This window comes from Xiphophorus hellerii, chromosome 9 (genome assembly GCF_003331165.1).
Source record: "Xiphophorus hellerii strain 12219 chromosome 9, Xiphophorus_hellerii-4.1, whole genome shotgun sequence".
NCBI lineage: Eukaryota > Metazoa > Chordata > Actinopteri > Cyprinodontiformes > Poeciliidae > Xiphophorus > Xiphophorus hellerii.
In genome coordinates, this window is record NC_045680.1 from 817,810 (window position 1) to 831,307 (window position 13,498).

General features: G+C 37.5%; 1 protein-coding gene across 2 annotated transcripts; it reads right to left on the reverse strand.

Moving 5' to 3' along the window:
• Window positions 1-1,025: 1,025 nt before the first annotated feature.
• On the reverse strand, window positions 1,026-13,238 carry ankmy1 (ankyrin repeat and MYND domain containing 1). 2 transcript variants are annotated; one of them, XM_032573140.1, is made up of 19 exons: window positions 12,870-13,238; window positions 12,654-12,800; window positions 12,351-12,545; window positions 12,003-12,241; window positions 10,853-11,069; window positions 9,615-9,776; window positions 9,252-9,412; window positions 7,512-7,812; window positions 7,252-7,433; window positions 6,203-6,374; window positions 5,923-6,063; window positions 5,730-5,837; window positions 5,544-5,651; window positions 5,343-5,465; window positions 4,361-4,462; window positions 4,109-4,226; window positions 3,458-3,521; window positions 3,217-3,371; window positions 1,026-1,613 (listed from the first exon to the last, which is right to left on the reverse strand). In XM_032573140.1, exons 1-19 carry the CDS (start codon window positions 13,068-13,070, stop codon window positions 1,453-1,455), a joined length of 3,057 nt encoding a protein of 1,018 aa, XP_032429031.1. In that variant the 5' UTR covers window positions 13,071-13,238; the 3' UTR covers window positions 1,026-1,452. The 2 variants fall into 2 exon arrangements, with proteins under 2 accessions (XP_032429031.1, XP_032429030.1); XM_032573139.1 differs by having other exon boundaries at window positions 4,109-4,271.
• Between the last annotated feature and the right edge of the window lie 260 nt (window positions 13,239-13,498).

Here is a 13,498-nt window from a genome sequence, read left to right on the forward strand (position 1 = left end):
ATATCACGAATATGTTTTTACTTTTAGACATCACGTATTGTCCTCGGCTTACTTGCGGTTCTGCTGTGATTCTGGAGAAGTCCAGCCCTGCAGCGATGTGCTCTGTCTGCAGCTTTGCTTTCTGCGCAAACTGCAACAAAACGTACCATGGAACAAGCAAGTGCTATGAAGAGCCTGACGAACCTGAAGAGACGAGTGAAGATCCACTGATAAAAACCACCACAAACAGATGGTACACAATCTACATTCTTCGTGTTTAAAAATAATTTGTATTAATTTATATTTTCTTATCAAGTTTGTGTTTTAATTGCTCATAAATTATGACTCAAACTGTCATACGACAATTTGAGTCATAAATTGTCATTTACAATTTGATGAAAAATGTTCAATGATGGATGAAAGATGGATGTTTCATGTACTCGCTGCTGATGGCGGAGAAACAACTTACCGTTACAGGAAAACCGTTTATCCGCCGTCATCGGTGGCTACGCTAACAAGCATTAGCATCCCCAACAGGCCGCACTGAGATCCCGGATGTTTTCGGGTTTTTTTTTTCTTTTCCAGAGGAGATGAGGGCTCTTATGGATGACTATTCCACCAGTAGCAAGGAGCGGCTTTACCTCCTGGAGATTAGATATGGCCCCGAAACGCTTCCACATACCGTTGAGAAGCATGTTAGCGACAAATGGATAACCGTTCATACTAAACCCTGTCCTCGCCAACGTCTCCTCTGGTAACGGTTTACATGCATCGGCGCCATTTTTTAAATAACTTATCCCTTGAACACGCTTATTCTCGCGTGATTTTAATTTCATTTCGTATGTAATGGAAACACCGCAGTGAAATTGTGTTTTTTCGACTTTAGCAGAATTTTGACAAGTATTTGCGAACATTTTTAATGGAGACGCAGCTATTGAGAAAGTAAGCCTTTAAGCTGTTGTAACAGAACGTACCTGTATTGGGGAGAACAGATTTATATTTATTGATAACCTTTACAGCCACGTTTGTTTTGTAGCTATGAGCAGTTAAGATCTGTAAAGTCTGTTTTTTTATTTCAGAGGGCATCGTTTAATCCGCTATTGCCTATAAGAAAACAATAAAAAATAGAATTTCTTATATGAAACCATTAATAAATGTAAAAAAAATTTATTATCACAATAGGAAAGATCTGAGTGCAACACTAATACCCCCTCTCCTCTGCAGAAATAATGAAATTTTCTAAACTCCCAACATTTAACAAAAATTTATAACAGAGGTGAAACAAAGCTACATCAAGACCAACATGTCTTTAAAAAATGAAATAAATACAAAAATGGCTTAGTCCTGAGACAGTGTACATTTCTTTGGTTTGACATTTTGAAAATTATGGGGGGGGGGGAAATCAAAGAAGAAAGAAGACATGTAAGATCAACAAGCTTAAACTTTTAAAAGCTTGTTGGCATTTAAAACCCGTCAGTTGAGACTGTAGTTTTCCTTCAGGTAGATCTGGTCCGCCATGGCCTGCTCCGCCTTGGTGAGCGGTTTGGGCGGTTCCGGCTTGTATCTTTTGATAGTTACGGTTCTCGATATGCGGGGTTTAGAAGAACTTCTCTTCTGATGGGCATCGAGATTGGCTGCATTTAAAGGAGACAGACAAGTCAAATACACTGCTCACCTAAACAATAATACATATTTTACATTATTTATTAACCCAATTTTAACATTTTAGTCAGGCTGGGTGATATGGCTCCAATCTTTTTCATACCACATGTGATTTTAATCATTGTTTTTTCCAAAAGCAAAATTACAAATGGCAGAAAATATTTTTTAAAAGTGCCTTTTACTTCCATCATTCCTTTCTGTGTAGAATATAATATTAGCAGAATACAGACACAATTTTATCAGGTTTAAAAATTATATATAAAAAAGTGCTTGTTTTTTTACTTTCTTGGCTTTAAGGCTTTAAATATAACAACGGGAAATTAACCGACAACAGAAAAAATAGGGGGGAAAACCCAAAAGTGTTGAGTTTGGGCTCAGTAAACGCGTAGCAAAACAAACAAGAGATAATTTGTTTTTAAAAAAACGTAATTTCAATGAGGAAAAAAGCTTAAATTATTAATTTTTTTGTTATTTTTGATGGAGTTCTCATAAATGTACTACTTCATTCTCCTTATCTAATGACTTTATTCTAAATAATAATAATAATAAAGCCTGATCCTTATGTTTTGTTGTAGAGTTGACCCAAATTCAAAGTCCAATTGAATAAAAGTTGTAAAAAAAAAAAAAAAAAGCTTGTCAAACAAGATGGCCGCCCTGGGCATGCTGACATATCTTGTAACTGTAAATTTTATCTGCCATTATTTATCTATAATCCATTCCCTAACATTCTTGTATATTCTGTATAATCTGTATAATCTGTGCATATAGCTCCCATATTTATATTTATACACAATATCTATATCTCTTGCTATAACCCCTTATAGTCCATACATACATAGTCTTGTACATCTGTAAATAAATATTTATATCTCGTAGAGTACTTCTGGATAGATGCAAACTACATCTCGTTGCTTGTACTTGTGACAGTGCAATGACAATAAAGTTGAATTCTATTCTATTCTATTCTATTCTATTCTATTCTAACTATGGAAACCCAAGAAGCACATTGGTGACAAAAAAAATTCCAGATTTTCCAAAAATTAAGTCTCCAAAAACCAAAAATATGACATATCATGCAGCCCTACATGTTGGCAGTATTTTCTTATTATTAGATTCTAAGCCCAATTTAATTTAAATTTGTCAGGATCTGTGTTTTTCTGTGTTTATTTTGAGTTTCCTGTGTATCTGTGTCTCAGTGTTGTCCTGTCTCCCTTTGATTAGTCCCCAGGTGTTTCTTGTTCCCTGATTACCCCCAGTGTATTAGTGTCACCTGTGTGTCTGTTCTTTGTCGGGTCCTCGTCTTATGTGCGTTCAGTCCTTCGTGTTGTCCAGACAATTTACCAGTTGCTACAGGCGTTGAGCCCTGGCTTCTGCTCAGTCGTGCTGCCTGGTTGTTTTTGGACTTATTTATCATTAAAACCGTCATTTCTCACTTTACCTGGGTCTGCTGCGTCTGCCTCACCACATCCACCGCACCAATTCATGACAAAATTCTTCTCTTCAGGGCATTTATGTCCTAAATTTCATATTCTGTGTAGGTTTACTGCAGTTTTGTTGATATCTGTGGATTCCCACCTGCCATCTGGAGACACTCCTCCTTGTGACTTTCATCCCAGGCTTTCATTTTGCAGGACTTGGAGCAGAAGTACACCCTCTGGCAACGGCCACAAATCAGCAGCTTCACAAACACAGAGCGGCCGCAGTGATAGCAGAACCTAAACAATGGCGGCCTGAGGAAGGATTTACAGTCGAGGGGTTTGAGAAGTGCAGTGTGAAAGGCTGATTGAAGAGGAGGGATATAAAATAGTGTGTGTACTTCATAGGTTTGGGTGATGCTTTTCCTTGAGCGATACGCTTGCTTGGGGTCTCGTCCGCTGGAGCTGTGGGTGTTATTAGTGTTTAATTAGTCACTATTACAACAAAAAAAAACTCATACATGCCACAAAAGTCAAGTTATGTAATCAATAGAAATGATAACCTATGACACTCTGCGTGTGTGTGTGTGTGTAGACATCTGAATATTTAAAGGGGACATATTATGTCAAATAAGAGCATACACAAAGTCCAGGACTTACAGAATTATATTTTGACATCAGAACATTGGAAAAGTTTGCATAAACCTAATAATATATAGTATTATATATAATACTGAATCAATTAATCACATTAATTGTCAAAAATAATAGTCATCCATTTAGTCATCCATTAATCATTAACTAGAGTATCCAAACTCAAGCTGAAAGAATAACATACTCAGAGCAATAATTAAGCCAAAATTGTACAAAAAATATATACACTTTGCATTACTAATAAAAAAAACCTTTGCCTAAAAATATGTTCTACCCAGAACTTCTCAAGTGGCAATTACTCTTAATTTACTACTTACTTAAGCTACTTACTCTTAAATTACTTTACAGAAAAAAATAATAACTTGCATACGTTTTGAAAAATAAAATGTTGCACTTACCAGTCGGTTGAAGGGATTGCTCCAGATCTAGAGTCTTCCTCTGCGTCAGAGCACTCTCCCTCAACAGATTCGCCATTAGTGCCAGAAGTTGGCGCCATTTCTTTAGTAGATCCCTCTCCTGCATGTTCAAGGCGTAGAATGGAGTGTGAGCAAAACGTACGTCCTAAAGCATATTCAGATGGAAACATGTACAGCAACTCAAATCATTTTTAACCTCCAGAGGCAAATTATTATATGGTGCAACAGGGTTACCAGCTGGAAGGAGAAGTTTGCAAAGTCGATAGCGGTTCCCTGCACTTCGCCCACTGGAACTTGCATCAGGATATTAGCACCAGCCTTGGCTAACATGTCAAACTAAAAAGACACAGAATTTTATCTCATTACATCAGTCATACATTATTTACACTTGCTTGTTTGTAAAGGGGGAGAGCAATTTAGTTATGGAGCTAAATTGAGGCCAAAATTTTTTAAACTTTTTATATATATATATATATACTGTATATATATATAAAGTTTCAACACTTTTTTATTCAGTTTCATTTTTTTTTGTTTCAGTTTCATTTTTTACAAACTTTATGGCCCCAATTTAGCTCCATACAGGACACAATGTGGACAGATTGCAACCCATTACAGAGCAACACAAGAAAATTTGCTTTTATGTTAGTTTTGTCTTATTTCAATTGATATTTCAAAAGATATTTGCACTCTGAACTAGACAAAAAATACCTAGTAAGTTTTTTTTTTGCAGTGGATAGCTGACATATTTTAATCCTTCATTTATTCCAGTAACTTTATCACATTATATAGATTATTTCTAAACATATGGATGATTAAAAGATTTTCCATTTACAGTTAATAAAATGAAAATGTTTTATGTCAATAATGCCTTAATATTGATGAAATAAATACTAGTTATAGGTGAAATAATCTGCAGGTGGAGCAATACATTTTAACTTATAATATGGGAAAAATGTCTTGTTCCACTGGCAGATTATTTCACCTATAAGTTGTATTTTTTTTCATCAGTATTAACTTAAAACAAGTTCCTATATCTTGTGAAAAGTCACTTGTAAATTAGTTTCATCTTAGTTTGAATTAAGATTTTGCACTAGCAACTAGACCAAAATACTTTGTAGTATTTTGTGTTTTTGCAGTGTAACTCTTTATGGCAAGAAATCATAACTAAATGTAAATTTGCATTTATTTTAAGATACATCTCTATGTTTGAGTTTACCATTTTGATTCTGTTGCCACCTGAGCGGTAGTTGAAGTTGGCGAGGGCGCAGAGAGCACTGCCCACCCTCCAGCCCAGAGGTAAGTTAGGATCTGCGCCTGCCTTTAAGATCTCCTCCACTGCCTGAGTGGAGACAAGACGGCAACATGATGAGTCTTAAATTTATGCAACCGTTGCCCTGAAGGAGGGGAGCGGCGGTACCGCGTCATTGCCGCTCGCTATGGCCAAGGAGAGGGGAGAGTGTCCGCTCCAGAGGAGGTCGGTCCTGGCTCCGTGGGAAAGCAGGAGCTCCACCACTTTACAGGCATTCTGCAAAACACAAATAAAATACATTTCATATGATGAAGGATGTGTACAGCTGTGAGTGCGTGAACTGTTCTCCCAGACCGAGTAGTCCATTTCTCTCTGGCAGGCTATGTGCAGGGCAGTTCGGCCCCCATCTGTCAGATGCAGGTCCTCAATCACGTCCACCCAATCTTTATCCCCCATGAAGGCCTGAAAAGACAGAAAAATACTAACTTACACTTTAACCTCCTTTATTAAACGGGGGGCATGTTAAAAGGTGAAAGTAAACATGCACCAGATCCGGTTGGTAGATCTCTTCCTGGTCACATGCCCGAGAGTCGGGTTCGGTGACAGCGTGCAAAAGCATTTCGGTAATTTGTGCACCTTCAGAACCGTGCAACGCTGCAGCAACGTGGAGGGGATAAAACCCTTTAATCTACAGAAAGGAAGAAAAAAACCCGGCATGCTGGAGGTAATCAAGTGAAGACTGAGATAAACTATATATTACATAAAATATATGACCTATATATATATATATGCAGTATATATATATAATTTACAGAGGAGATTCCTACATGCATTGGAAGGTGAATATCAGTACGAGCTCCACACATGAGCAATTTATGGACGACCTCGGTGTCGCCCGCCATGATGGGCAAAAACAGGATGGGCAGAGGGACCCTGCAGCAGTTGGGGTCGGCTCCACGATCCAGTAACAGCATCAGGGTTGTTAAACGAACACGGGGCCTAGCCGAGCACAAACAGGGGTTCTGCCGGTGTTAACAAGTTACATTTTAGACTTTTAAAAACATTTTTAATGTCATCTTAAAGTACATTTCATACCAAGTGTAAACGAGTGGCAAAAATGAACACAGTCCAGCCAACTAGTGATACATTTGCGCATATCCACTATTAATGGAAAGAAAGCTAGTTCTAGCTAGCTAGAAATTAGCAGCTAGCGAGCCGACTCAAGTCACAGGACTACGGTGACGCAGTACAAAAAAGGACTACAATTCTGCCAAGAAACTCATAAATTTGGAGATTAATCTCAGAAATTTTCTAGAATTTTTTTTTTTATTTCTTAGTTAGAAAAGTCAGTAATTTTACACTTTTCAAACTCTGAAATGTATTTTTTTTCTGAGAAAATGTCAGAGCTAAAAATGTTTTGAGTTTTTTTAGTGTAAATTTACTTATGTATTTTTTCTGTCTACAATGGTCCTAAAATGGTCCAGAACATGATGATGTCTGTACATCAGTTAGCCTGACGGAAAAGTCCTGAAAGAACAAAAACTACATACAAGATGGAATAGTCCTGCTACAGCTAAATTTAAGATCTGCGTTTAACATGTTTGTACAGAATATTAGATCCACTGAAAAAAATTCGGACTTTATCTCTGAATTCTGACTTTTTTTCTCAGAATTTTGAGAATTAAAATAAAAATTCTGAGAAAAGTCAGAATTTTGAGACAAAAGTGGTCCTAAAACTGTAAGGCCAACTTTTTAAATACATTTTAAGGTTTTAATTTTAGACATGTAAGAGACCCTGCACAGACCATATCATCATCATCATCATCATTAGACATAGATCAAAGGAGCACCATGTGAGGGGGGAATGATAACTGACTCAATTTCCTTGACAGTCATTTTGCGTATAATCTCCTGTAAGTCACACTGCGGGGGTCGCCTAGCCAAAGTCAGCAGCTCAGCTGACTGCTGCAGCATCTCTTCTGACTCAGCGATGTCGCTGCTGCGGATGGAACAGGAGGAGTCAAGGATCTGACTCCGGGTCAGATCGTGGTCTTTGCCCTGCCGCAGACAGAATCACAGCTCTTAGACAAACACAGAAAACAAAGGGGAATAGGTTCAGCGTGACCTTCCTGCTACCTCGACTGGGACTTCCTGCCCACTCCCCAGAGAAATGTGTTCACCCAAATCTTCAACGGTGATTTCTCTGTTTTCACTATCGATTAAATTCTCCACATCTCTGTTGAGCTCATCCTTTAGCTTCTCTAACTCACTTTCCGCATCCTCTCTAACACTCTGCTCATCTCCAGATTTGTCTGTGGCATCGTAGCCTTCATCCGTTCCCGTCTCCTTCCGCTCCTCCTCCTGAAGTTGCTCAGAGTCTGCAGGGATTTCGCCATTTTGGTCATGTGAGATGTGTACAGGCGGCTCTTCAGGTGCCCTGCAAACAACATAAATACCGTTGGGAATAAATCATTTTGTGTTTTCCTAAATCTGTTTTAGCTACTTGCATGCTCGTGTATACACACACGCACACACACTGAGCACATGTGTAAAAAGCTAAGATTAAAGGAAATTAAATGATTAATTGTGATTAATCATGATTAATCTATCATTGAATTAATTGTCAACTAATTTAGCAATGAATTAATCATTAACTGGAGTATACAGACTCAAAAAATTTGGTAAATTAAAGCAAAATATGCCCCAGATTCAAAGACAGTGAGTCACACCTTAAATTTACATAATGGCTTAGTGATTTGTTTTGTTTTGTTCATTGCTTTGATCATTTTTTAATTCTTGCAAGTGCTAAAAATGATTAAACCTGAAGTAAAAAGTGAGTTATGTGCATTATTTGCAACAAGGGCTGGAATGATTAATTGTGATTAATCAATTGTTGAAATAATGGTCAACTAATTTAGTAATTGATTAATCATAAACTGAAGCATACAGATTTAAAAAAAGGCCATTTTCCTGAAAGAACAACACATTCAGAGCAGCGTCTTTAGTCAGAGGCTTCTCAAATTGGCCGTACTACAGACTGCTACAGGAGATCTTTTCTGGCAACAACTGCCACCATCTAAAACAACTCTGAATAATCAAAATTAATATGAGTTACAACAACATTTAATTTCCCTTTGGGATCAATAAATTATTTTTTTATCAATGTTGATGTTAGGAGTATGTTTTAGATGCAGATCCTGGATGATAAATTGTCCCAGAAGTTATTGCAATACACGATAATATTGTTGAGTTGAGACCATTTTCAAGTTTTATAATGATAATAATGGCAGAATAAAACAGGAGCACATTCTCAGAGATCAATAAACTTTAAATTCTATCAAACATTTAACACTGGGACTGGAACTCATTTTAAATATCTAAAATAAATAAACAAAACAAGAAATAAAATGAATTATAAAGTCTCTGTAAACAAAATTGTCTTTTAAAAAAAGGGGCCAGTTGAGACCAAAACATCAGACTGAAGACTTTAGTCATTCAGTTTTTGGAGGGAAGAGAAAAAAGACAAAAACAATAAATTGTGCAAATGGAAATTATCGAGTTTGTTTGAATTTCTCATTTGGTTAATTGATTTATTGCTTCTAGCTACAAATGATCCAGCGTTCACTAAGGAATTCAGGCAATAAAATGTTTATTTTCTTATTTAAAATTAATAGTTTAAATTTATTTCTAATATAAAATCAGCAAATGTTTAAATATTTTTTGGATTAATCATCAGAATAATAAATAGAAGAATACTAAAATAACGGCTGCAGCCCTGTCATATTCTCCAAACAGCTTTTAAACAGTAAACAGAAGGTTTCTATTCATGAAATATCTATAAATCAGCGTGAGGTGATTGTGCAGGTACATGCTTACTGCTCAGTGAGCTGGCTTAAGCTGCTTTGGTCCGTCATATTCTGGTTCTGGTTCTGATTCATGTCAGTAATCTGTGATTCGATGTTCAGGTCCGTCGACTTCGATGGGATGTCAGCCTGGTTGATCGGAGAACTGGTCTCACCAGGCGGAGACATCGATACCTTACGACACATGACAGAAACGCACAAACGGGAATGTTTTTCAAGAGCAGCATTTGTGTTTGTGGGGCTATAATTGCTGTGACACACAGTCACAATCATACACCCTAAAAAACAACTAATAAATAGTTCTTATTGTCATCTTATTATTGTCACAATGGTACCAAAAGTCCATATCTCCCAGCACGGCAATGCGTTTTCTTACTGGAGTGTCAGTGGGCGGCTCGATCAGAGTGGACAGCAGAGAGTCAAAGGGATAGTAGAGGACGTGGCACACAGCCAGGGCGCTCATTCTTTCGTTGTTCATCTTGTCAATATCAGCACCGCTATCCAGCAACAGATGGATCACATCATTATGGGAGTTTACCTGACAGGTGGAGATACAAAAGCATACATGAGAGGGTGGACCCGCTGAATGTTATTGTTCACATTAGGAAATTTCAACGCTGGAGGGCAAAAAGACGATTCTTCTACATGCCATCCAGAGTAGAACGACTTTCTCAACTAGATGAAACTGTAAAAATTTGCCTGGATCAAACAAATCTATTACAGTTTTCACAAGTTAAACAGATTTATGTGTTTTGTAAGATGGAGTATTAGGGCCATGCTAAGAAATAAAAAAATAAAATTATGGGAATAAAGTTTATTCTCATAATTAAAGTCATGAGAATTATGACTTTATTCTCATAATTTTATTTTTTATTTTAATTTCATATTTTTATATTATTTCAGCTTCATTCGCATATTTTGGATTTTATTCTCATAATTCTATGCCTTTATTCTCACATTATTTAAACTATTTTTCTCGTAAATATGAGAATATTTTTGTAATAGTATAAGTTTATTTTCATATGGTTTCAACTTTATTCTCATACAGGTTTATTCTTCAATACTATCATTTTATCTTTGTAAATGTTACAAAGATAAACAATTTTTACTCTCAAAATATTTCTCAGTTGTTTCTCATATCACTAGAACATTATTCTCGTAATATCATTACTTTGTTATCATATTATTTAAATTTAATTCTCGAAACATTGATTTTTTCTTGTAACTACGACTTTATTCTAGTATTATTTCAACTTTATTTGTGACATATTTTTGACTTTTTTCTCATATTACTATAACTTTATTCTCAAATAATTTAAACTTCATTCTCATAATATTGTAACTTTCTTATTGTAATACTACAACTTTATTCTTGTAACATTATCACTTTATTCTCATAACTTATGTTTTAATTTTTTCTTAGTTTGGACCTAATACTCAGTTGTAGATTTGTTTGGGCAAATAAGAAATTTAGTTTCTCAAATTTCAGCCCACAGTTCATTCAGATGAAATTCAAATTTCATTTTGCCACCATTGTTCTGTTTGTGCCCCTGAGAAATAAAAAACCTAGACACGCCCCTGCAGAGGAGGAAAACTGAAACTGGGAGATGTTACGGTTGCAGCGATGAGCGCGGTTTGTCCCCGTGCGTCGGCTACATCCGGGTAGACGGCGCCTTTTTGGAGGATCTGTGACACGGCACGCAGCTCCCCTCTGAAGCTGTGCTGAATCAGCAGCTCTGAGCTGACCTCCAGAGGCCCTTTGGGCCCAAAGCTGTCCCCGTTCAGAGAGAGGAGGTCTGTGACGTTCCAGCCGACAGATTCAGTCTGCAGCCTGAAACAAACACGCAGGTAGAGGTGAAACAGATGCTTCCTCTCCACACAACGAACTCGGTTCCCACCTTCATCAAACCTAATAAAATTGGTATCGAACGTGTGCTGCTATCACTTTAAACATGTCAATAAAAAAGTACACAAAGAACATTTTGTGCAGCATAAACAGAGTCGAGTTAATTTGGTAAATGTGAGTAGGGGCAGAATGGTTCACCTCTAATGACCTCCTGAAACCTTTTTTATTATTATCTTTAAAATGATAGCGGCACAAACAAAAGATTTTGTTTCACAAACATGTCACAAACATTTGACACCAATTTTGTTAGATTTGGATAATGTGTCTGTGGGGGCTGGGGGCTGATTGACCTTTAAACTTTCATTAATATCTTCGAAGCAAAAGCAGCATAAACAAAAAATGTTTGCTGCACAAATGTGCCGAGTTGATTGACACCAAATTTATTTGATTATGTAAATATGATCGCGGGGTGGGAGAGGTGGTGGTTGACCTTTCACTTTACACGACCTCTGGAAATATTTTTTAATGTCTTTAAAATGATAGCGGCACAAACAAAACCATTTTGCTGCACAAAAGTGTCACAAACATTTGAGATCAATTTAGTAAGATTTGCGTAATGTGGAGGGGATGTTTTGACCTTTTGACTTTCAAACTTCCATTAATATCTTCAGAGCAAAAGCAGCACAAACAAAATTTTTTGCTGAGTTCACTGACACCTATTTTCTGATTTGAAGAAGGTGGGATATGGTTGACTTTTCATGACCTCTGGGAACATTTATCAACATCTTTAAAGTGATAGCGGCACAAACAAAAAGTTTTGCAGCACAAAAGGACATTTTTGCTGCACAAACATTTGACACCAATTTTGTTAGATCTGAAGAAGGTCAGGGGGTCGACTTCACTGTAATTGTGTCTAACCTGTGTTCGCGTATGTTAGCCTTCATGCGGATGTGTACAGGGAACGCAGAGAGCGGATCCCTTTTGTACCCCTGGTATGGATGAGCTTCTGGCTCCCACTTTTCACCGTGAAAAACTCGATCCAACTCTCTTTTCCTGCCAGGAGGAAGTGGCAAGTGGTCGCCATCTGTAGAGTACCTCTCGATGCCGGGTGGATAGATGAAGCTTTCGTCTGACAGCAGATCTTCGTCTACGTCTGACTGAAGACGGGTCAGAAACAGACATGATAGGACAGAAGCTAACAGAGTTTATAATGGTTTACCTGTAAGCCTGCAAGGGATTTTGAAGCAAAAACATGACAGCACATACCTTAATGAAAAAATGCTCACGATCAGAGGACTGCATGAATGCAGCATAATCTGGAAAATTGAGCAGACTAAAGCCTTCTTCTAAAGAGGAGCAGAGTTTTAGCAGGCGCTGCCCGATCCACAGGCCCACATCCTGGTTCCCATCTGGATAAGAGAAAACACCGGGACCAAACCTGTGGTCACTGTGGTACAAACCCTGAATATGTGGAAGGAGAACATGCTTTTTTTTCTACAGAATTCACTTCCTTTAAAAAATAAAAAAAATAATTAATTAATGAAATAGTCCCAAATACTGCAGGCTCACCTGAAAGATGGCTCCACCTGGGTACTTTAAATGTCCATATCCCTCCTTTCTGTTTAGGTAGAACTTGCCAATGAACTTGTGGCCAGAGGGCCAGCAGTACTCCCCATCGCCATGTTTCAGGTCCTTGTAGAAAAACCCCTCATAGAACTACAAAAATCAACAGGAAACTTAGAAAATGAAACACTGGCAGTTGGCGAAGCTGTACTTTCACATTACCTCGCCGTTTTTCCAGCTGTAGCGCCCTTTTCCATGTTTGAAATCGTCTAAAAATTCGCCCTCATATTTGGACCCGTCGGGCCACTCCTGAACACCGAAGCCTTCTCGCCTCTCTTCGCCGAAGACGGCGACTCTACTGCCGCCGCTACTGCTGCCTTCCCCCTCTGTGTCTGGAACAGCTTCACCGCTGATTTCTGCCATTGTTCCTGCTTCTTGAATTAGTTTTAATGTAATAAAGCTCTTAGACGGCAGCTAGAGATACATTTTAGCAAAGCGGGGTTTTTATCTGCGTGATAAACGTCAACTGTTGATGTCAGATTTCAGTAGTAATTTTGCTGTCAACATTGGTTGACATGACAACGGCGAAGCGCGTGCAGAAAGGAACTCTTCACGCATGCGCATGTGGAAGGTCGAAAAGAACCGAATTAAATAAATACGTAGTGTATTTCATAGACAATTTTTAAATGTAATTAAATCATTAAAATAGAAACTTATATTAGTCGATGCAGATAATTATAAAATAAAAGCATATTTCTTTTATTGCTCCTGTTTCTCCATCATCACCGTGAAATATGGTATAAATATATACACATTCATAAACAGTAACTTTAAATCAAAAATTTCAAATA